Source organism: Pristiophorus japonicus, unplaced genomic scaffold (genome assembly GCF_044704955.1).
Source record: "Pristiophorus japonicus isolate sPriJap1 unplaced genomic scaffold, sPriJap1.hap1 HAP1_SCAFFOLD_80, whole genome shotgun sequence".
Classification (NCBI taxonomy): Eukaryota; Metazoa; Chordata; class Chondrichthyes; family Pristiophoridae; genus Pristiophorus; species Pristiophorus japonicus.
The window spans coordinates 995,617-1,020,365 of NW_027254718.1; the positions used below are offsets into that span (position 1 = coordinate 995,617).

At 46.8% G+C, this 24,749-nt stretch overlaps 1 protein-coding gene and 1 non-coding gene across 2 annotated transcripts; both read right to left on the reverse strand.

The window, feature by feature from the left end:
- Positions 1-15,821: 15,821 nt before the first annotated feature.
- LOC139257039 (histone H2B 1.2-like) lies at positions 15,822-16,190 on the reverse strand. Its single transcript, XM_070874380.1, has one exon. It carries the CDS (start codon positions 16,188-16,190, stop codon positions 15,822-15,824), a length of 369 nt encoding a protein of 122 aa, XP_070730481.1.
- A 4,148-nt stretch (positions 16,191-20,338) lies between these two features.
- trnas-gcu (transfer RNA serine (anticodon GCU)) lies at positions 20,339-20,420 on the reverse strand. Its single transcript has one exon. It is a non-coding gene; the product is annotated as a tRNA-Ser (tRNA).
- Positions 20,421-24,749: the final 4,329 nt, after the last annotated feature.

Consider the following 24,749-nt stretch of genomic DNA (forward strand, 5'->3'; position numbering starts at 1 on the left):
TCGTCTCTTCATTCATTACCCACCATTCCCCCTAAATAGAGCTGCTTTCACCGGCATGACCATTCTCCATACTGAGGCTATCTCATTACCAAGCAGAGCATAATCACTGGCACGGACTGTTTAGTCCGAATGGCTCATTTCTGTGTAATTCTATAATTTTGTAGTCTCATTGTAAGTGGTCCCTGGATTTGATGATGCATTGTAACTGGTCCCTGGATTTGGAGCCTCAGTGTAAGGGGTCCATGGATTTCATGCCTCAGTGCAAGTGGTCCCTCGATTTGATGCCTCAGTGCAAGTGGTCCCTGGATTTGGAGTCACAATACATGAGGTTCCTGGATTTGGTGTCTTAATGTAAGTGGTCCCTGGATTTTGTCACGTATTCAACTATCATTGTAACCCATGTATAAGCTGACCTAAGTTATACACCTTGAGAACATTGAACACAAGGCGGTGAACTTGTGGCAGACACTCCTAACCTGGACTTACAGGTATAAAAGGGAAAGCTCCACCCACCTTCATCGCTTGAGGTCTTGGTAATAAAGGTAACTGGTCACAGAGTGACCTTCTCTCAAGTATGGGCCTCGTGTCCATTTATACTGTATAGTAAGTACATATCATTGGCGACGAGAAACTGGGATTTAAACCACGTGAGCATAGCCACTAGTAGCACAGAAGAGAGGTACTGTGTTGGTGATGATTGGGACGACTTTATTGAGAGACTACAGCAAAGTTTTGTCACTAAGGAATGGTTGGGACAGGATTCGGCCGACAAACGCAGAGCTCATCTCCTGACGGTTTGTGGATCCAGAACGTACTCCCCGATGAAGGCCCTTCTAGCACCAGAGAAGCCGGAGACAAGACATTCGAAGAGCTCAGTAAGTTGATCGGGGAACACCTCAAACCTGCGAGCAGCATGCACAAAGCGAGACACCAGTTTTACATGAACTGACGGTGAGAAGGGCAAAGCGTTCCTGACTTCATGCCAGATCTCCGACGACTAGCGAGCCTATGTAAGTGCACAGATGCAGGCAGAGCAGAGATGATGCGAGACTTTTTTATTGAGGGCATCGGGCGTGCTGGGGTTTTCAGGAAACTGATTGAGACCAAAGACTTGACCTTGGAAGCGGCGGCTCTGATAGCCCAGACTTTAACTCAGGGGAGGAAGAGACCAGAATGATGTATGACAAAAATCTTGGCTCAAATAGAAACATAGAAACATAGAAACATAGAAAATAGGTGCAGGAGTAGACCATTCGGCCCTTCGAGCCTCCACCGCCATTCAATAAGATCATGGCTGATCATTCACCTCAGTACCCCTTTCCTGCTTTCACTCCATACCCCCTTGATCCCTTTAGCTGTAAGGGCCATATCTAACTCCCTCTTGAATATATCCAATGAACTGGCATCAACAACTCTCTGTGACATGGAATTCTACAGGTTAACAACTCTGAGTGAAGAAGTTCCTCCTCGTCTCAGTCCTAAATGGCCTACCCCTTATCCTAAGACTATGTCCCCTGGTTCTGGACTTCCCCAACATCGGGACTTCTGGACTTCCTCAACATGGGGAACATTCTTCCCGCATCGAACCTGTCCAGTCCCGTCAGAATGTTATACGTTTCTATGAGATCCCCTCTCATCCTTCTAAACGCCAGTGAACAAAGGCCCAGTTGATCCAATCTCTCCCCATATGACAGTCCAGCCATCCCTGGAACTAGTCTGGTGAACCTTCGCTGCACTCCCTCAATAGCAAGAACGTCCTTCCTGAGATTAGGAGACCAAAACTGAACACAATTTTCCAGGTGAAGCCTCACCAAGGCCCTGTAGAACTGCAGTACATACGAACTTAAGAACTAGGAACAGGAGTAGGCCATCTAGCCCCTCGACCCTGCTCCGCCATTCAACAAGATCATGGCTGATCTGGCCGTGGACTCAGCTCCACTTACCCGCCCGCTCCCCATAACCCTTAATTCCCTTATTGGTTAAAAATCTATCTCTCTGTGATTTGAATACATTCAATGAGCTAGCCTCAACTGCTTCCTTGGGCAGATAATTCCACAGATTCACAACCCTCTGGGAGAAGAAATTCCTTCTCAACTCGGTTTTAAATTGGCTCCCCCGTATTTTGAATCTGTGCCCCCTAGTTCTAGTCTCCCCGACCTATGGAAACAACCTCTCTGCATCTATCTTGTCTATCCCTTTCATTATTTTAAATGTTTCTATAAGATCACCCCTCATCCTTCTGAACTCCAACGAGTAAAGACCCAGTCTACTCAATCTATCCTCATAAGGTAACCAACCCCCTCATCTCCGGAATGCGGCAAATGACCAGGGAGTCGACATTGTTAACGCACACACAGTTCTCTCGACAGACAAGGGCAATCGGACATGTCCCAGCATGCAGTAGAAACCAAAAGGGGAATTCAACAGAGAGAGTGGCTAGCTGATGGTTAATCATGCCATTGCAATGGACAATGCGGCCAGTAATAGGGCAATCAACACCTGTTAATGGTGCACTTAAGGACAGTTACAGAGACAGTCAGAGACGATCGACTGGTAATGGACATTTTGTTTCCAACAACGGGTCCTCCAGCTCATGCTAGAGGTGTGGAGCCAAACACCCAGCCAGAGCCTGCAGGTATCAGCAATATACCTGCAGAAACTGCAACGTCAGTGGTCATTTGGCGCGTATGTGCAGGAAGCCTGCAGCCAGGTTAATGTACGAGGACGGCGGGCCTGCTGTTAGCACTACAAGGCCAAATGAATACTGGGGAAAATGACTGGAAGCTGAAGTTCAGCGAGTTCATGTGGAGCACATATACAGTTCATATACCAGGACGCTACCAATAATGATGAAAGTGCTCCTCAATGGCATCCCATTATTAATGGAGCTAGACACGAGGGCCAGCCAGTCCTTGATGAATATCAACCAGTTTGAAAGATTGTGGGTGTCCAAGGCCAGGAGGCCAAAATTATTGCCGATTGATGCACTGCTACGGACATATACAAAGGAGATAATTCCGGTGCTAGATTCGGAGAACAGGTTGCCGCACTGGATTGTCCTGGGGGACGGTCCCACACTACTGGGGAGGAGTTGGCTTGCTGTCATGAACTGGAAATGGGGCGATGTCAATGCATTTCTTCTTTAGAGCAAGTAACATGCTCACAGGTCCTGGACAAATTTGACTCATTATTTCAAACCGGCATCAGCACTTTCATGGGGGCCAAGGTAGTGATTCACACAAACCCAGACGCCAGGCCAGTACACCACAAGACCAGAGCGGTGCCGTACGTGATGCAGGAAAAAATAGAATGCGAATTGGACTGCCTGCTGAGGGAAGGCATCATCTTGCCAGTTGAATTCAGTGACTGGGCGAGCCCGATCGTGCCGGTGCACAAGGCGGATTGGTCAGTCAGGATATGTGGCGCTTACAAGGCCACCATCAATCGGGTGTCACTCCAACACCAGTACCCACTACCGAGAGTGGAGGACCTCTTTGTGACACTATCCGCTGGCAAACTTTTTTCAAAATTGGACCTGACCTCAGCTTACATAACCCAGGAGCTGGCGAGTGAGTCGAAAAGCCTGATCACCATCACGACACACAAGGGGTTGTTTGAGTATAACAGATGTCCGTTCGGGTTTCGTTCAGCTGCCGTGATCTTTCAGCAAAATATGGAAAGCCTCCTCAAGTCGATTCCAAGGACGGTGGTTTTTCAGGACGACATCCTCATCATGGATCGCAATGCTGAAGAACACCTCCATGAACTGGATGAGGTGCTACGCAGACTGGACCGGGTAGGTTTGCGACTGCAAAAGGCAAAGCGCGTCTTCTGAGCTCAAGAGGTAGAATTCCTGGGGATGAGGGTAGCAGCAGACGGGATCAGACCTGCTGTGTCCAAAACGGAAGCGATCCGGAGAGCACCCAGACCCCGTAACACGACGGAGCTGCATTCATTCCTGGGGCTCCTGAAATATTTTGGTAACTTTCTTCCCAAATTGAGCATACTGTTAGAGCGCCTGCACATGCTCCCATTCAAAGGTCGCGATTGGGTCTGGGGGAACAGCCAGGAAAGGGCTTTTGATAGAGCACGCAACTTGTTATGCTCCAACAAACTGTTAATATTACATGACCCATGTAAGAAACTTGTTCTAACGTGCGATGCGTCGTCCGATGGGGTCGGGTGTGTGTTGCAGCATGTGAATGCCAATGGTCAGTTACAGCCGGTAGCTTATGCCTCCAGAAGTCTGTCCCAGGCAGAAAGGGGCTGCGGGATGGTAGAAAAGGAAGTGCTAGCATGTGCATATGCAGTAAACAAAAATGCACCAGTACCTGTTTGGCAGGAAATTTGAGCTGGAGACAGATCACAAATGCCTAACGTCCCTTTTGGCCGACAACAAGGCCATAAATGCGAATGCATTGGCCCGCATACAGAGGTGGGCACTTACGTTAGCCGCCTATGTATATACAATTCAGCACAGACCGGGCACTGAAAACTGCGCCGATGCACTTAGCAGGCTCCCACTAGCCACCACCGAGGGGGCAACTGAGCATCATGCTGAGATGGTCATGGCTATTGAAGCTTTCGAAAGCGAAGGTTCACCTGTGACAGCCCGTCAGATTAAAGTCTGGACAAATAAAGACCCCCTACTGTCTTTAGTTAAGAAATGTGTCTTGAATGGGGACTGGGCAGCCACGTACAGGGCATGCCCTGAGGAATTTAAACCGTTTCATCGGCACAAGTATGAACTCTCGATTCAGGCCGATTGCCGACTATGGGAAAAGCAAGCAGTCATGTCCCAGAGGGGCAGAGAGATGTTTATCAGAGAACTTCACAATGGGCATCCAGGCACTGACATGATGAAGGCAATTGTCAGGTCACACATTTGGTGGACAGGGATAGATGCAGATCTGGAATTTTGTGTTCGCAGGTGCAACACGTGTGCTCAGCTGGTCAACGCACCCAGGGAAGCCGCCATTAGCCCCTGGTCCTGGCCCACCAACCCATGGTCACGCATCCATGTGAACTAGGCAGGTCCTTTCATGGGAAAACATTTTTTGGATGTAGTAGACGCCTACTCTAAATGGATTGATTGTGCCATTTTAAATTCAAGCACATCCTCTGCAACGGTAGAAAGTATACGGGCAATGTTCGCTGCCCATGATGTACCGGATGTCTTGGTAAGCTACAATGGCCCGTGCTTCACAAGCACTGAATTCCAGGACTTCATGGCAGGCAATGGAATCAACCATGTCAGAATGGCACCGTTCAAGCCGGCCTCAAATGGCCAGGCGGAACGAGCAGTGCAGATAATCAAACAGATGATGCTCAGAATCCAAGGGGGTTCCCGACAAAGCCGCTTATCACGCCTCCTGTAGGCCAATAGATCCCGGCCACACTCACTCACAGGGGTTCCACCCGCAGAGCTGCTAACAAAAAGGACGGTCAAAATACAGTTATCCCTTATACACCCTGCTATGAAAGAAATTGTTGAGAGCAGGCGTCAGTCACAATGTGACTACCATGACAGGAATGCGAGGGCGCCATGTATTGATGTCAATACACTGTTTTTTTCCTTAATTACGCTGCAGGGCCCAAATGGCTTGCAGGCACTGTGATTGCCAAAGAGGGGAATTGGGGTTTTGGTAGTTAACTTACCAATGGACAAATCTGCCGTAAACTAGTGGATCAAACTAAAAGGCGGATCAGCAACCGCATAGAAGAAGCAGAGGAAGAACACGACGTAGAGTTTACTCCACCACAGGTGACCAAACATCGTAACCAAGTGGAGGAGAGCCCAGTCACTGTGGGCAGTCCGGACAGGCCTGAGGCATCGCAAACAGCAGACACTCAGGCCAGCGCCCAACAACCGGAACCCCAACTCAGGCGCTCTACAAGGGAGTGTAAACCACCAGAGAGACTTAACCTGTGATCCCAATAAGACTTTGGGGGGAGGTGATGTCATGTATTCAACTTTCATTGTTACCCATGTATAAGCTGACCGAAGTTGTACACCGTGAGAACACTGACCACAATGGGGTGAACTTGTGGGAGACACTCCTAACCTTGACTTTCAAGTATAAAAGGAGGAGCTCCACCCACCTTCATCACTTGAGGTATTGGTAAAAAAGGTAACTGGTCACAGAGTGACCTTCTCTCAAGTATGGGCCTCGTGTGCATTTATACGGTATAGTAAGGACATATCAGATTTGCTGTCACAATGTAAGTGGTCCCTGGATTTGGTGTCACTATGTAAGGGATGCCTGGATTTGTTGTCAACAGCACCTGTGGACAACCCCGCAGACCAGCAACGCATTCAGCACAGAATGATCCCAATAAAATCTATTCCCAATTAACACTACCCATATTAATTCACCAGAAACAGCCCCGTGCCTGCAAAGAACTGCAGCCCCGCATTTAGCTTCGGTGGAATACACAATACCAAACATTTTAAAGAAAAAGGAAACCCATCATAGTTCAAGAAAGGCGATTATTGGGCAGTAAATACCCCTCACTCATTCAACTCATTCACCTCTACTCTCCAACTCCCCCTCGCCAACTACTCTTTCGCCCCTACTCTCCAAACCCCTCACCCAACTCCTCTATCACCACATTTCTTTCAAACCCTCACCCCAACTCCTCTTTCACCCTTCTCTCCAAATCCCTCGCCCAACTCCTCTTTCACCCGGACAATTTCATTTTCAACATCACTTACACAAGTCACCACACTGGAGGTAAATCTGAGGAGCGTCTGTGTGATGGTGAGGTGATCACTGGACAATAAATTGCAGAGACTGATGGGAGGCTGCTCATTATCCTCGGTGTAATTTAATCCCCTTACCACTGAACACTGCGGACAGACGGTCACCTTGGTAACGGAATGGTCATTGTGACGTCACTTTCTAAACAAGGGCACACAAGACAATGGGTCATCAATAAATGGTAAAGGGATTAAACACTCTGCAATTACATTGTAAATAATAGGAAATAAATGCTGAAAAATAACTGGCGAAGATAATAGCTTATCTCTGTGGAATTCACGAGCTAACAATAAGAATGATGTGTTTAGTTTACACACACACACACTTCGACATATATATATAGCAAAGACTTTGTGTGCACACTTTTCACTTGTTGTGCTTAAGCTGATGCAATATGTTTTATTAGGTCTTGCTGTGTCAGGATATAAAGATACCGCACGCTATTGCTCCTCCCGCTGCCTGGAGGAATGGAGCAGATATTTAAAGGGACATGGACTCCCTTTTCTCTGCCTAGTTATACTTAAAAGAACAGTCCAGTTTATCTCGCAGTGTCGGAGGACATCACAAGCCGAGCTCGCATTAACAGTCGCTCCCTTCTGTATTGTGCCGTGATTGTAAAGCTGTTTATTTTCAGTGACTTTAGCGTTTCTATAAAGTCTCAATTGTTTTTGATGATCCATTTGAATTGCTTTTCTAACTTGAAAGGATTTAAGAATTGTGCATTGTGACGAAGGATTTGTTTAAAGGTGGATTTAAATTTGTTTGAAAATATTCTTTCTAACCCTCCCCCAACCCCACAAATTTTAGAACACTCTGCAATACTGACTGGGAAACTCCCAAGTTCGGTCCTTGATCTGGGCTATTACTTGTTCTCAGTCAAGGCAGCAATTCAGGGGTTCTAATTGTCCTCACTACCACTGCGTTAAATATAAGTAAAAATTATCCAGTGCCCTTGCTCTTGATACCGATCCAGTGACATCAACTGCGAAGTGTGTGGATGTCACTTGAGGGCAGGATTGAACTCGGCTCTGATGCCTATCACAGTGGAAATTTATATCTTGTTCTTAAAGTAACAACTTTTGTAACCTCCATTTGCAGGGTATTAGAAGGGGAGGATCTGCAGCTTGGAAACTCAAACCAATCATCACGTCAGTATTTGAGGGAATCATCAGTTTAATCAGGATCACCTTATCATCAGTCTTTGGAAAAACACCAATCACAGCGAGGAGAAACAGGACATATGTTCTGTGTATGGATGTACCTTCAACCAGTCGTCTAGCCTGTGAGACTCGTGTGCCCAGCTGACTCAACACTGTAAATGTGGGGACAGTAGGAATGGACGCAGATGCACGTCAGGTGAAAACACATCAGGGAGAGGCCGTTTACCAACTGAGTGTGGAAAGAGATGCAGTCGCTTATCTCAACACCTGCTGTAGGCACATGCTAAGTCCTGTCACTGAAAGTGATTAACAGGCTGGATTTTGTGTTCAATGATCTCGGGCGTGTTCGCTATCCCTAACCTGGACACCAAGGCAAAGAGAGCCATTCTGGAAGGTGTGGGGAACTGGAACTTGTCTCTGAGAGTAATCAAAGGCTTGAGAATGGAAACAATCGAGAGTTAGAAAGGAGAAAAGGCCCCAAATGGAGCAGTCGGAAACAGGACATCAATAGTCGCCTCTTATCATAGAGATATCAAATATTGACACATTGTGTAATTTGAAATATCAAAATATTAAAATCCAGCCCAGTTTTCAGAATGATTAACATCAGCAGAAACAAATCCCAACTGACAGAACGAACACGATTCAGTCAGAATGTGATTAACAGCAGTAATAACAGTAGAACCCGACCCCTGCAGTCACTTGAGAACTCGCAATTCAGATAACTGAATGAATCTCTTCCCACACTTCCCCAGTGTGAACTCGCTGGAGATTCAGCAGATGATGGAGTGAACCCCTACCCACACACGGAGCAGGTGAACGGCCTCTTCCCGGTGTGACTGTGACAATGAATTTCTACATCAGACGGGGAGCTGAATCTCTCCCCACAGTCTCCACATTCCCACGGTTTCTCCATGGTGTGGGTGTCCTTGTGTCTCTCCAGGTTGGACGATCAGTTGAAGATTCGTCCACACACACAACACGAGTAGCTTCTCTCTGCTGTGAATGGTGCAAAGTTCTTTCAGGCTGTGTAACTGGTTGAAGCTCTTTCAAGTGCACTGGAACAATCTCACTCAGATGTTAGTGTGTCGTGGTGCTTTCCCAGATGTTTGAAATATTTTCCCACAGAGAGAAGACACAAACATTCCTGCTTCCACATTCAAAGGCCGAGGATCTGGAGCATTTCCACCTTACAAGGTGGGTTCAGACCTGCAGCAGCTGTGTGAAAAGTGAGAATAAATTCAATTAGATGCTGATTTTCTCTGCTGGCCACTGGGTCTTTTGTGCTGGCCCAATAGGGTGAGACTGTGTTGCCCGATAGGCTGAGCCTGGGCTGGCCCAATAGGATGAGCCTGTGCTGCCCGATAGGGTGAGACTATGCTGGCCCAATAGTGCGAGCCTGGATTGGCTCGATAGGGTGAGCCTGTATTGCCCGCGAGGGTGAGACTGTGCTGGCCCAATAGTGTAAAGCTCTGCTGGGCCGATCGGGTGAGCCTGTGCTGGGCCAATAGGGTGAGATTGTGCTGGCCCGATAGGGTGAGCCTGGGGGCTAGGCCAATAGGGTGAGACTGTGCTGGCCTGATAGAGTGAGACTGTGCTGGCCCGATAGTGTGAGCCTGTGCTGGCCCAATAGGGTTAGTCTGAGCTGGCCCAAGAGTGTGAGCCTCTGCTGGCCGATAGTGTGAACCTGTGCTCGCCCGATAGGGTGAGACTGTGATGGCCCGACAGGATGATCCTGTGCTGGTCCAATATTGCGATACTGTGATGGCCCGATAGTGTGAACCTGTGCTGGCCCGACAGGATGAGCCTGTGATGGCCCGACAGGATGAGCCTGTGCTGGTCCAATATTGCGAGACTGTGCTGGCCCGATAGTGTGAATCTGTGCTGGCCCGATAGTGCGAGCCTGGATTGGCTCGATAGGGTGAGGCCGGGCTAGCCCAATAGGGTGAGCCTGTGCTGGCTCAATGGGGTGAGCCTGGGCTTGCCCGAGAGGGTGAGGCCGAGTTGCCCCAATAGGGTGCATCAGTGTTGGCCCAATAGGGTGCGATGTCTGCTGTATAGCATGCACATCTCTGAGCCATACAGAGGGGGTGTATTACACAGCCCTGCAGACCATGTGCTTGCTGAAAGCTTTGAACTTAAATTGCTGGAGAAATACCATCAACGATGTCTTCACAAGATCCTGCAAATCCCCTGGGAGGACAGATGCACCAACGTTAGCGTCATTGACCAGGCCAACATCCCCAGTATTGAAGCACTGACCACACTCGACCAGGTCCGCAGGGCGGGCCGCATTGTTCCCAAGCCTGACACAAAACTCGCAAAGCAAATGCTCTAGTCGGAACTCCGACATGGCATGCGATCCTAAAGGTGGGCAGAGGATGCGTTTCAAGGACCCTCAAAGCCTGTCTGATGAAGTGCAACATCCCCACCGGCACCTGGGAGTTCCTGGCCAAAGACCACCCTAAGTGGAGGAAGTGCATCCGGGAGGGCATTGAGCATCTCAAGTCTCATCGCCGAGAGCATACCGAAATCTAGCACAGGCAATGGAAGGAGCGTGCAGCAAACCAGTCCACACACCCTTTCCTTGAACCACCGTCCATCTCAACTGGTACAGAGACTGTAATTCCCGTATTGGACTGTTCAGTCACCTGAGAACTCACTTTTAGGGTTGGATCAAGACATCCTCGATTTCGAGCTACTGCCTATGATGATGATGAATAGGGTGAGCTTTGGATGGCCCAATAGGGTGAGCCTGTGCTGGCCCAATAGGGTGAGCATGGGTTGGACCAATAGGGTGAGCCAGGGTTGGACCAATAGGATGAGCCCAGGCCCAGGGTCACCAGACAACAATCAGACAGCAAGGCTCTCTTTCTGGGGCCATTGACCTGGGCACAAACATGTGATCAATCAAACTGACATACACCCTGAAGCACCGCCCACACGTTGTCCCTGCACAAAGGACCACACATGCGCCGTGAGGCCCGCCCTGACCAAGATGGCGGCCGCTGAGCCCGCTCCCCGACGGGAAAAAGTTACCACCAAGAAAGTAATCAAGAAAACATCACCGAAGGGCGGCAAGGAGCGCAGAAGGTGGAGGAAGGAGAGTTACTCCATCTACATCGACAAAGTTCACCCCGACACCGGCATCTCCTCCAAGGCCATGGACATCATGAACTCGGTTGTGAAGGATATTTTGGAGCCCATCGCGATTGAGGCTTCTCTCCTGGCCCATTACCACAAACGCCGCACCATCAGCTCCCGGGAGATCCAGACCGCCGTGCGCCTGCTGCTGCCCGGGGAGCTGGCCAAGCACGCCGTGTCGGAAGGGACAAAGGTGGTGACCAAGTACACCAGTTCCAAGTAAAACTGCACGCTGTCCTGAGAGATCAAACCCAAACACAACGGCTCTTTTAACAGCCACCCACAACCTCTCTGAAAGAGCTGCACAAACCCATCTCCCTTTAGACTCAATTTACTGTAATTATTTCCTGAACAAGTGTGTGGGGATCTTTGCAGTTCTTGCTGTAGATTTAGTTTTAATTTCTCAGATAACTGATTTTACTGTCCGGGTCTTCCTTTTCCCGCCTTAAACTACAAACACGGTCCCTGGTCGCCCTTTTCCTTTGCTCTCAGACCCGTTCATTTGCAGCGCCTGCCAAAGAATTAGAAACTTGTTTTAGGGCGATACTCAGACTTTAGCCACCTCGTTCTCTCTCACTCCTTCTTCAATTCAAATGAACATTCTACTTAGGAGTCAATCAGTTTATTAACCTTCGAATCCGAGTGTAAAAACCCAGAATGGGAGTTCTTACAGAGACCAGAACCGGGGCAGTTTGAACACTCTGACCCTCTTCCCTTTTCACGGAATGACTCCCAGTTCTTGTCTCACTGCTGCCTGTGCGGGGGATCGATCGATAATCTATGTAATCCAACTTTTACAAAGATTGAGTGGATTGTGTCCCGTTACAGAATAAGTGGGGAGTGATTCCCTCCCATTACATATAGTTTGAAACTGAACCCAAATTTAATCCTGATTGTAACAGCCTGGAATTTACAAGTGAAATGTGGATTAAGACAAAGGGAAACAAAAAAGTGTTTGGAAATATGTGGCTAATGGGGAAGTTACTAACATAATCCGCAATTTTAACAATTATTGGCGGGATTTTTGAATTTCTAAATCCTTCGAAGACTGACTGTTCAGAACAGTCATTTCCGCCCAGGTTTCTTTGGTGGGCTAAGCAGGCTGCGATTGGTCATCCGAAAGGACCAATGAAATTCACCACAGAGCGACCAATCACAAGTTAGCTCCCTGCATTCCTCCAGAAGGTATAAGGCAGATGTGGGAGGAGTTTCTCATTCTTTCCATGAAGGTGCAGATTGTGGAACTGTCTCGAAGATGAAAAACCGGCTGTAAAGCTCGGGCCAAGTCCAAGTCTCTCTCCTCCCGGGCCGGACTGCAGTTCCCTGTGGGCCGTGTTCACAGGCTCCTCTGGAAGGGGAACTACGCTGAGCGTGTGGGTGCCGGAGCCCCGGTCTTTATGGCTGCTGTGCTCGAGTATCTGACCGGCTGAAATCCTGGAGCTGGTCGGCCACGCGGCCCGCGACAACAAGCAGACCCGCTGCATCCCCAGACACCTGCAGCTGGCCATCCGCAACGACCAGGAGCTCAACAAGCTGCTGGGAAAGGTGACCATCGCTCAGGGCGGGATGCTGCCTGATATACAGGCTGTGTTGCTGCCCAAGGAAACCACCAGTGTGTCCAAGTGCAAGTAAAGCGGACAGGATTTAATCTAATAAACCAAATGCTCTTTTCCGAGCCACCCACAGTATCAATGTAAGGGCAGGCTAATGCTCTCTGGATCACAATTGTCCCAGATCTAAATTAACTTTGAATCTCTGGAATGAAGCGGTTAGTTTCCTGATCAGAAATGACCCTCAGACATTGTCGGTTATAAACTGGTCACCGCCGACAGACAGTGCAACAGGTTTGCTGTTATAAAATCCTGCTGTAAGGTACCATAAATCATTTCTGGCCTGCGAGGCGGTAAACTTACCCCGATTGCGATGGCTGGGTTGGTCTGCGACTGAAAAAGATGAAGTGCATCTTCATAGCTCCAGAGGTAGAATTCCTGCGGATGAGGGCAGCAGCAGACGGGATCAACCGACTGTGTCGAAAACGGAAGCGATCCAGAGAGCAGCCAGACCGCGTAACACGACGGAGTTGCATTCATTCCTGGGGCTCCTGAATTATTTTGCTCACTTTCTTCCCAAATTGAGCACGCTGTTAGAGCTGCTACACGTGCTCCTGCACAAAGGTCGTGAATGGTTCTGGGGGGACAGCCAGGAAAGGGCTTCTGATAGAGCACAAAATGTGTTCTGCTCCAACAATCTGTTAACGCTATATGACCCATGTAAGAAACTTGTTTTAACATGCGATGCATCGTCCTATGTGGTCAGGTGTGTGTTGCAGCATGTGAATGCCAATGGTCAGTTTCAGCCAGTGGCTTATGCCTCCAGATGTCTGTCCCAGGCAGAACAGGGCTACGGGATGGAAGAGAAGTAAGCGCTTGCATGGATATATGCTGTAAAAAAAATGCACCAGTACCTGTTTCGCAGGAAGTGTGAGCTGGAGACAGATCACAAACCCCGAACGTCCCTTTTGGCCGACAACAAGGCCATAAATGCAAATGCATTGACCCCCATACAGACGGGCCACTCACGTTAGCCGCCTATGACTACACAATTCATCACAGACCGGGCACTGAAAACTGCACCGATGCACTCAGCAGGCTCCCACTAGCCACCACCGAGGGGCCAACCGAGCATGCTGCTGAGATGGTCATGGCTGTTGAAGTTTTCGAAAGCGAAGGCTCACCTGTGACAGCCCGTCAGATCAAAATCTGGAAAAATAGAGACCCACTACTTTCTTTAGTCAAGAAATGTGTCCTAAATGGGGACTGGGCAGCCAAGTACGGGACATTCCCTGAGGAATTCAAACCATTTCACAGACGCAAGGAGGAACCCTCGATTCAGGCCGATTGCCTACTATGGGGAAACCGTTTAGTCATGCCCCAGATGGGCAGAGAGATGTTCAACAGAGAACTCCACAATGAGCACCCGGGCATTGTCATGATGAAGGCAATTGCCAGGTCACATGTTTGCTGGCAAAGAATAGATGCCGACCTGGAATTTTGTGTTCACAGATGCAACACGTATTCCCAGCTGGGCAATGCGCCCAGGGAAGTTTCCCCTTAGGCCCTGGTCCTGGTCCGCCAATCATTGTCATGTATCCATGTGGACTACGCAAATCCTTTCATGAGAAAAAATGTTTTTGGTTGCAGTAGACGCCGACTTCAAATGGATCGATGTGACATTCTCAATTCAAGCACATCCTCCGCCAAGGTAGAAAGTCAACGTGCAATGTTCGCTGCCCATGGTCGACCGGACGCCTTGGTCAGCGACAATGGCCCGTGCTTTACAAACATTGACTTCCAGGACTTCATGGCAGGAAATGGTATCAACCATGTCAGAACGGCACCGTTCAAGCCGGCCTCAAATGGTCAGGTGGAACGAGCAGTGCAGATAACCAAACAGTGGATGCTCAGAATCCAAAGGGTTTCCCTACAAAGCCGCATATCATGCCTCCTGTTGTCCAATAGATCCCGAACACACTCGCTCACAGGGGTTCCATCCGCAGAGCTGCTAATGAAAAGGACACTCAAAACCAGGTGATCCATTATACGCCACACCATGAAAGAAATTGTTGAGAGCAGGCGCCAGTCACAATGTGACTACCATGACGGGAATGCGAGGGCGCGATGTATTGATGTCAATGACTCTGCCTTTGTCCTCAACTACGCTTCAGGGCTTAAATAACTTGCAGGCACTGTGATTGCCCAAAGAGGGGAATAGGATTCTGATAGTTCAACTTACCAATGGACAAATTTGCCGCAAACACGTGGATTAAACAAAAAGGGGGTTCAGCAACCCCATAGAAGAAGCAGAGGAAGAACACGATATAGAGTTCAGACCTCCATAGGTGACCGAACTTCGGAATCAAGCGGAGGAGTGCCAGTGACTGTGGGCATTCCGGGCAGGCCTGAGGCACCGCAAACAGCAGACACTCAGGCCAACGCCCAAACAACTGGATCCCCAACTCAGGCGCTCTACAAGGGAGCGTAAACCACCAAAGAGACTTAACCAATGATTCCAATAAGACTTTGGGGAGAGGTGATGTCATGTATTCAACTGTCATTGTAACCCATTTAAAACTGACCTAATTTGGACACCGTGAGAACATTGACCCTAAGGGTGTGCACTTGTGGGAGACACTCCTAACCTGGACTTACAGGTATAAAATGGGAAGCTCCACCCATTATCATCACTTCAGTGCTGGCTAATAATTGTTACTGGCCACAGAGTGACCTTCTCTCAAGTATGGGCCTCCTGTACATTTATACTGTATAGTAAGGACATATTAGACAGAGGGTTCAAACTGCCCTGGTTATGGTCTATATTAGAACTCCCATTCTGCATTGTTACACTGCGGGGAGTGTCGGGTTAATAAACGGACTGACGCAATAGGAATTGAAAAATAAATTTGATAAGTACTTGCGAGAGAGAATGTGTGATTGAAATCTGAGTCTCAGCCCCTAAACATGCATTTAATTCGGCAGGCGGTGCATATGAACAGGTCTGAGAATGAAGCTGCTTATCTGAGAATTCAAAACTAAATCTACAGCTGGAACTCCAAAGGTTCACACACAATTGTTCAGGAAATAATTAGTGATTTAAGTTTAAAGGGAGATGCGTTTGTGCAGCTCTTTCAGAGAAATTGTGGGTGGCTCTTAAAAGAGCCGTTGTGTTTGGGTTTGACCTCTCAGGACAGCGTGCAGTTTTATTTGGAGCTGGTGTACTTGGGCACCGCCTTTGTCCCTTCCGACACGGCGTGCTTGGCCAGTTCCCCGGGCAGCAGCAGGCGCACGGCGGTCTGGATCTCTCGGGAGCTGATGTTGCGGCGCTTGTTGTAATGAGCCAGGCGGGAAGCCTCACCTGCGATGCACTCCAAAATATCGTTCACAACCGAGTTCATGATGTCCATGGTCTTGGAGGAGATGCCGGTGTAGGGGTGAACCAGCTTCATCACTTTGTAGATGTAAATGGAGTAACTCTCCTTCCTCGACTTTCTGCGCTTCTTGCTGCTCTTCGGTGGTGTTTTAGTGAACGTTTTCTTGGCGCCTTTCTTGGCAGTATCGAATAAGAACATAAGAATATAAGAATTAGGAACAGGAGTAGGCCATCTAGCCCCTCGAGCCTGCTCCACCATTAAACACGATCATGGCTGATCTGGCCGTGGACTCAGCTCCACTTACCCCCCGCTCCCCGTAACCCTTAATTCCCTTATTGGTTAAAAATCTATCTATCTGTGACTTGAATACACTCAATGAGCTAGCCTCAACTGTTTCCTTGGGCAGATAATTCCACAGATTCACAACCGTCTGGGAGAAGAAATTCCTTCTCAACTCGGTTTTAAATTGGCTCCCCCGTATTTAGATGCTGTGACCCCTAGTTCTCGTCTCCCAGACCAGTGGAAACAACCTCTCTGCCTCTATCTTGTCTATCCCTTTCATTATTTTAAATGTTTCTATAAGATCACCCCTCATCCTTCTGAACTCCAACGAGTAAAACTGTTTCCCCCGGTGGTGGGAGAGTGCTCAGCGGCCGCCATATTGGTCAGGGCGGTCACACGGCGCATGCACGGTCCTTTGTGCAGGGACAAAGGGTGGGCGGTGCTTCAGGATGTCTGTCTTTTTGATTGGTCACATGTTTATGTCCAGCTCAGTGGCCCCTGAAAGGGAGCCTTGTTGTTCTGGTAGTTGTCTGGTGACCCTGGGCAGCACGCCTCACCCTATTGTGTCAGACCAGCCCAAGCTAACCCTATTGGGCCAGCCCAGGCTCACCCTAAATGGCCAACACAGTCTCATCTCCTTGGGTCAGCACGGGCTCACACTATTGGGCCAGACCGGGCTCACCCTATTGGGTCACCCAGGCACATCCTATTGGGCCAGTCCGGGTTCACCCTATTGGGCCAGCACAAAAGGCCCAGTGATCAACAGAGAAAATCAGCAGCTCATTTATTTAATTCTCACTTTGCGTACTTACCCAACCATGTAAACTGGAAATGATGAATACCATCGGCCTTTGAATGTGGAAGGAGAAACATTTTTCAGTTCTGTCTGTGGAAAAATATTTCAAACATCAGTGTCACTTTAAAAGCACCGAGCACACATACCCTGTCCGAGTGAAAATGTTCCAGTGCACTGACTGTGGAAAGAGCTTCAACCAGTTACACAGCCTGAAAAACATCGCACCATTCACAGCGGTGAGAAACTAAACGTGTTCTGTGTGTGGACGAAACTTCAACTGATCGTCCAACCTGGAGAGACACAAGGACACCTGCTCCATGGAGAAATCATGGAAATGTGGAGACTGTGGGAAGGGATTCAGTTCCCCGTCTGATCTAGAAATCCATCATCACAGTCACACTGGGGAGAGACCATTCACCTGCTCTGTGTGTGGCCAAGGTTTCACTCAGTCATCTGATCTGCTGAAACTCCAGCGAGTTCACACTGGGGAAGTGTGGGAAGGGAGTTACTCAGTCATTTGAATTGTGAGTTCGCAAGTGACTGCAGGGGTTGGGTTCTACTGTTAGTACTGCTGTTAATCACATCCTGACTGACTCGTGTTCATTCTGTAAGTTGGGAATTGTTTCTGCTGATGTTAATCACCCATAAAACTGGGCTGGAGTTCAATATTTTGATATTTCAAATAACACAGTGTGTCGATACTTGATGTCTCCATGATAAGAGTTGACAAATTGATGTCTTGTTATCGAAAACTTCATTTTGCACCTTTACTCCTTTCTGACTCTAGATTGTATCAGTTCTCAGACCTTTGGTTTCTCTCAGGACAAGTCACAGTTCCCCATACCGTCCAGAGTGTCTTGATGTCCAGGGTCGGGGTAGCTAACACGCCCAGGATCATTAAACACAAAATCCAGTCTGTTAATCACTTACAGATACTGGAATTTTCGTGTGTCCACAGCATCTCTCTCACCTTCAATGTGTGAATAGAGTATCACCCCTGGAAAGCTGGTTTCAATTTAAATTTGAATCCACTCAGTAAATGTATTTTTTAAAAATATCTACAAGTAAACTGATCACTTCAACTAATTGGCAAAGGTTTACAGTCAACTAGATGGACAAGTAAAAACATCACGGCCCAATAACACAGCTCGATATTCACAGGAGAAAGTCTGTTATCTTAGTCCTCAATTGTCAGTTGGTGAGATGAGAGACTGAATCTCTTTCCACACTCAGCTGGTAAATGGCCTCTCCCTGATGTGTTTTCACCCGACGCACATCTGCATCCATTCCCACAGTCCCCACATTTACAGTGTTTAGTCAGCTGGACACACGAGTCTCACAGGTTGAAGAATGGTTGAAGTTCTATCCACACACAGAACATGCGTACTGTTTGTCACCGCTGTGATTGGTGTTTTTCCAAAGGCTGATGATAAGGTGATCCTGATGAATCCAGAGAATCTCTCAAATCTTCTTGTGATGTTATGTTTGAGTTACCAAGCTGCAGATTCACCCCTTCTAATATCCTGCAAATGTAGATTACAAAAGTTGTTACTTTAAATACAGGATAGAAATTCAGAACAGACAAGTCTAGTTACAATCGGACATTCCGTCCCCCTCCTGTCCCTCCGAAGCTGTAAAAGCCTTATTCTAGACACTCTCCCTCCATCCTTATTGTCCAAAATCAACTGCGAATTACTTTCTCCAGGAAGTGCTGAATCTGGCTGGGTGCAATTCCACAGAAATGTGTTAACCTCTGGTGCTTCACCATCAGTCGACTCAGTGAGTGTCAGCAGGATTTCCACTGTGGTAGGCATCAGAGCCGAATCCAATCCAACACCCAAATGACATCCACAGACCTCCCAATTGATGTCACTGGATCAGTATCAAGAGCAAGGGCAGTGGCTAACTTTTACTCATAATTAGCGCAGTGGTACTGAGGACAATTATAACCCCTGAACTGCTGCCTTGGCTGAGATCAACTAACAGCCCAGAACAAGGATCGAACTTGGGAACATCCCAGTCAGTATTGCAGAGTGTTCCAAAATTTGGGGGGTTGAGGGAGGGTTGGAAATAATATATTGAAACAAATTTTACTTCAACTTTAAACAAAACCTTCGTCACATTGCACAATTCTGAATTTTTTCCAAATTAAACAAGCAATTCAAATGGATTATAAAAACAATGTGCCATTTTAGAAAGGCTCAAGTCACTGGAATAGACAGCTTCACAATCACAGCACAATACAGAAGGGAACGAATGTTAATGGGAGTTCGGTTCGTGAAGTCCGCCGACACTCTGAGATAAACTGGACTGTACCTTTAGATATAAATAGGCAGAGAAAAGAGAGTCCCTGTCCCTTTAAATAGCTACCCCATTCCCCAGAGCAATGGGAGCAGCAACAGCGCGCGATCTCTTGAGATACTGACACAGCAAACACGCGGGATGGGTTCCCGCAGGTTCCTAAAGACCTAAGAAATACAATTGCATCAGGTTAAGAAGAACAACTGAAAAGAATGCACAATGAGTGCTTGCTATGTGCGTGTGTGTGTGTAAACAAAACACATTATTCTTAATCTTTGCTAGAGATAAGCTATTATCTGCACCAGTTATTATCCAGCATTTTATTACCGATCATTTACAATGTCATTGCAGAGTGTTTAATTCATTTCCCATTTATTGATGGCCCATTGTCTTGTGTGCTATTGTTTAGAAAATGATGTCAGAATGAACATTCCTTTATCAAGGTGACCATGTCTGTCCGCAGTATTCAGTGGGAAGGGGATTAAATCGTTATTCTGGGATTTGGACGCTGTGGGAACATCGGCGCAAAATCACACGTTTTAATATGAAATATGTCTGTTTTCTCACATGTGGAGCTGCTGTGAGAAGCGGAACTTTTGAGTAAAAAATGGCGGGGCTCGTCCGGGATTTGGCCCGGGCCCTCTCGCGTTTCAAATGTGATCATTCGTAAGCGAGAATCATAGCCCGAGAACAACGAGCCGCCGACAGTGAAAAGCGCAGCTCTCAGATTCTGCCGGTAGTGAGAAAAGATATTAGACCCACCGTGCTTGTGCTGTCCCTCGGAGACCTATCTAATTAGTCCCCCTCGCCATAGTCCTGCAAATGTCATCCTTTTGACGAATATGTTATTAATTTGAGACATGACATGAGAAAAGTACAGCATCCTTTTAAGAAAAAGAGGAATTTGCCGATGAAGTTAAATGTGAATGACAAAACGACCAGGCAGGTCAAAGCTGTAGGACAACGACGACGAGGATGGGATTCTAACCCATGCGTGCAGAGCACAATGGATTAGCAGTCCATCGCCTTAACCTCTCGGCCACCTCGTCCACTCCATAGCTCATCTTCAGCGATTCAATCTCCTGCTTTTTGTATCCACATAGAAATAATGTGCAAGAAAGTCCAATTCACAGCTTTCTCTGCCCGTGCATGCAGATCGACAATGATGAAAACTTGCCATGAGATTCCATCAGCAAACAGCCTTCCTTCACTTCAGGTGAGTGACTGGAATAGATGGTTGGTTTCTCAGTCGAATCGCAACAAAGAATATAAAAGTTCAGGCAGTGAGCGAATACGACAGCGGCAGGATTCGAATCTGCACGATTCTGATAATTTCGTGGTTTGTGATCGAAGTCAGACGCCTTACCCATTAGGCCACGCGGCCTCTGACATTAGCGTGTGTTGTGCTGTTGTGTATATTGGGAGCAAATTCGGGGCAACTGCAATATCAAGGAGTGGATTTCGGAAAAGATGAGCATGTTTCGAATGAATGAACAGGCGCACTGCGATCTGGTTGCGCACCGGCGCAGGCAACCCCGAGGAGAAAATCCGTTTCAAAGGGATAGATTATGAACCGGAACCGACAACCAGCCCGTTTAAACAGACACAGAATGATCCGCGACTACAAGGGACATCCCTTTTACCCAGATGCAGAATGACCCTTGACTGACGGCAGTTGCCTTTTAAAAGAATAAAGTGAGATTTCTGTCTTCCCTGAATGCAATTGTGCAGTGGGGCTCAGGACCACGCGGGGCTCAGACGGTTATTGAAGCCACAGGTGATAGACAGGCAGGAAGCAGGGAGCGACCTAAAACCAGCCCAGACTGAAATATATATATTTTTAATATTTTAAGAAAATAAATACGTTTAAATTTTGTTTTTAAAAAATTGAATTTGATTTGTTTTAAATAAATAAATATATTGATTCATAATCTATGTATTTTTTGATTGAACGAAGACTTTGTGACTAGAAGAATTTCATTGAATGCAGTCAATAAATACCCAAACACAGTAAGCCCATGGTGGAAGACAAGCCACGAGGGAAGGTGTGGGCTACAAAGGCGATTTTTTAAAGTCGTGTGTGTCTTTCTGTTGGATCTGACAGCAGCTGCTTGTGCTGTGAAAGAGGTCAAATGTAATAGAGCCCGGTGCAGGCAGAACAGAAAACGCATATTTATTTTGGATGTTAAAAATTTGAGATTATATATAAATATATATACATGTATAAACAAAGTCCATGAGTCAGTCATGTCTTGTCTTGTGTTGGTTTGATTTGATTTGAATTTGAATTAGAAAATGAGGATGGATGATGTAATCATGTCACACAGCCCTGGCAAATATCGCTATATTTCTAACTTTTGTATTTTCCCTTCTTTCAGATGTGGAATAGCAAAATCCCACAGCAGATTCTTCTACCGTCAGAGAGTCCACGAAGAGTGTTCACTCAAATCAGTACGGTTTCAAGTTGCATGTAATGCATTTTTCTCACATGACAGTAAGATCGCACAGCACGTTTGCACACACTCTGGCTTACACAGATACACAAACAAACTAAAATTGCTGCACCCTCCAAAGGCAGTTTTTAAAATTTGAAAATGGAAATCCGGGACATACAGCACATCCCTTTTAAACAGACACAGAAAAGATGCGGGTCTGATAGCACACCATTTTAAACAGAAAGAGAATGATCTAGGACTGACAGCACATCCGCTTAAAAGGGACACGGAAATAGAATGAATAAAAACAGATAAATATGTAAAACTCGGCAGGTCGTGCAGATTCTGTGGATGAAGAACCCGTTTTCACGTTCTGTATGATAATCATTCCGATATTTTAGGAAAAAGTTAAAGATTACAGATGTTTTCAACAAAAATAGCACCTGGTAAAATACGCAGCGTGAAAGGTCAAATGGGAACGTCTGTGAGACAGGAGTGATTAAATAATAAATGGCAAAATGGAGAAAGGCAAAGTGGGTGGTAATCGGGCAATAAGGTAAAAAGGATGGTCCAGAGGAGGTGTTTGTGGGAACAGCAGAACCATTACCAGACAATGGGAGCGGTGCTTATGATCCGATACGTTGAACCTAATTTTGAGGCCAGAAGACGAGAACATGCCTACAATATAGGGTGTCGCCGCCTTTTAATCAGACCAGGCAGCTTTGCCAGCCCGGATTGATTTCCTGTCCGCTTTGAATTCGGCAACCAAGGGACTAATTCAAAAGTCATCTTCTCTTATCTTTTCAGATCTAGAGAAACAGGACGCACTGATATTCAGGGCAGAGGTGGAGATTGACGCTGAATGTATGCTTTTCCCAATTGAGGTGAAGTTATGCGGACAGACAGGAAGATATACTAATCAAGTAATGGCCAGAACTAAACACGCGTTTAGGTTATCCAACGAGTCACAGAGCCGAGTACCTCTGAGATATTTTAACTTTACTCAGTTTGGCGGGTTTCACTTTGCTCTGGGATTTGGACGCTGTGGGGACACCGGCGCAAAATCACACGTTTTAACGTGAAATATATCTGTTTTCCCACATGTCGAGCGGCTGTGAGAAGCGGATCTTCGAGTAAAAAATGACAGGGCTCGTACGGGATTTGGCCCGAGACCTCTCGCATTTCAAATGTGATCATTCCTAAGCGAGAATCATAACCGTGGACCAACGAGCCGCCGACAGTGAAAAGCGCAGCTCTCAGATTCTGACAGTAGTGAGAAAAGATATTAGTCCCATCGTGCATGTGCTGTCTCTCAGAGACCGATCTAATTAGTCCCCCTCGCCATAGTCCATCAAACGTTATCCTTTTGACGCATATATAATTAATTTGAGACATGACATGAGCAAAGTACAACATCCTTCAAAGTAAAAGGTGAAATTGGCGATGAGGTTAAATGTGAATGACCAAGGAGGTCAAAGCTGTAATACAACGACAATAAAGATGTGATTCGAACCCATGCGTGGAGCGCACAATGGATTAGTAGTCCATCGCCTTAACTTCTCGGCCACTTCGTCTCTTCGCTGGCCCATCGTCAGCCATTCAATTTCCTGCTTTTTGTTTCCAAATAGCAATAACGTGCAAGAAAGTCCACTTCACAGCTTGCTCTGCCGTGCAATGCAGATCGACAATGATGAAAACGTCCCATTTGATTCTATAAGCAAACAGCCTTCCTTTACTTCAGGTGAGTGACTGGACGAGATGGTTGCTTTCTCGGCAGAATCGCAACAAAGGATATAACATTTCACGCATTGAGCGAAGTCGTCTGCGGCAGGACTCGAGCCTGGAATTATCTGATAACTTCGCGGTTATGATTGAAGTCAGATGCATTATCCATTAGGCCACGCGACCTCCGCCATCATTAGCCATTGTGTTGTTGTTTATATTGGGCGCAAATTCGGGGCAACTGCAATATCAAGGAGTGGATTTCGGAAAAGATGAGCATATTTCGAGTGAATGAACAGATGCACTGCGATCTGGGTGCGCACCGGCGCAGGCAACCCCAATGTAACTTGGAACATAACAGTTTATCAATTCAGTCATTAAAGCTGAAATCATACTCCTTCTCAAACTATACAGGATGACCCGGGTTTATGAGACAATTCATTTTAAAGAGAAAGATTATGAACCGGAACTGACAACCAGCCCATTTAAACAGACACAGAATGATCCGGGACTACAAGGACATCCCTTTTACCCAGATGCAGAATGAGCCTTGACTGACAGCAGTTCCCTTTTAAAAGAATAAAGTGAGATTTCGATCATCCCTGAAGGCAATTGTGCAGTGGGGCTCAGGACCACGCGGGGCAGAGACTGTTATTGAAGCCACAGGTGATAGACAGGCGGGAAGGAGGGAGGGATCTAAAACCAGCCCAGTCTGAAATATATAAATATTTAACATTTTAAGAAAATAAATGCATTTAAATTGTATTTAAAAAAAATTAAATTTGAGTTGTTTCAAATAAATAAATAATTGATTCATATTCTATATATTTTTTGATTGAACGAAGGCTGTGTGACTGGAAGAATTTCATTGGAAATGGGTGCAGTCAATAAATACCCAAACGCAGTAAGCCCATGGTGGAAGACAAACCACGAGGGAAAATGTGGGCTACAAAGGCGATCTTTTGAAGTCGCGTATGTCTCTCTGCTTGATCTGACAGCAGCTGCTTGTGCTGGGAAAGAGGTCAAATGTAATAGAGCCCGGTACAGGCAGAACAGAAAACGCATATTTATTTTGGAAGTTAAATATTTGGGGTTATATATAAATATACACATATATATACATGTATATACAAAGTCAGTCAGTCAGTCATGTCTTGTCTTGTGTTGGTTTGATTTGATTTGAATTTGAATTAGAAAATGAGGATGGAGGATGTCATCATG

Bases quoted from the DNA above. Each gene is read 5' to 3' on its own strand.
- LOC139257039 (XM_070874380.1), bottom strand. From the start codon at position 16,190: ATGTTCTTATTCGATACTGCCAAGAAAGGCGCCAAGAAAACGTTCACT.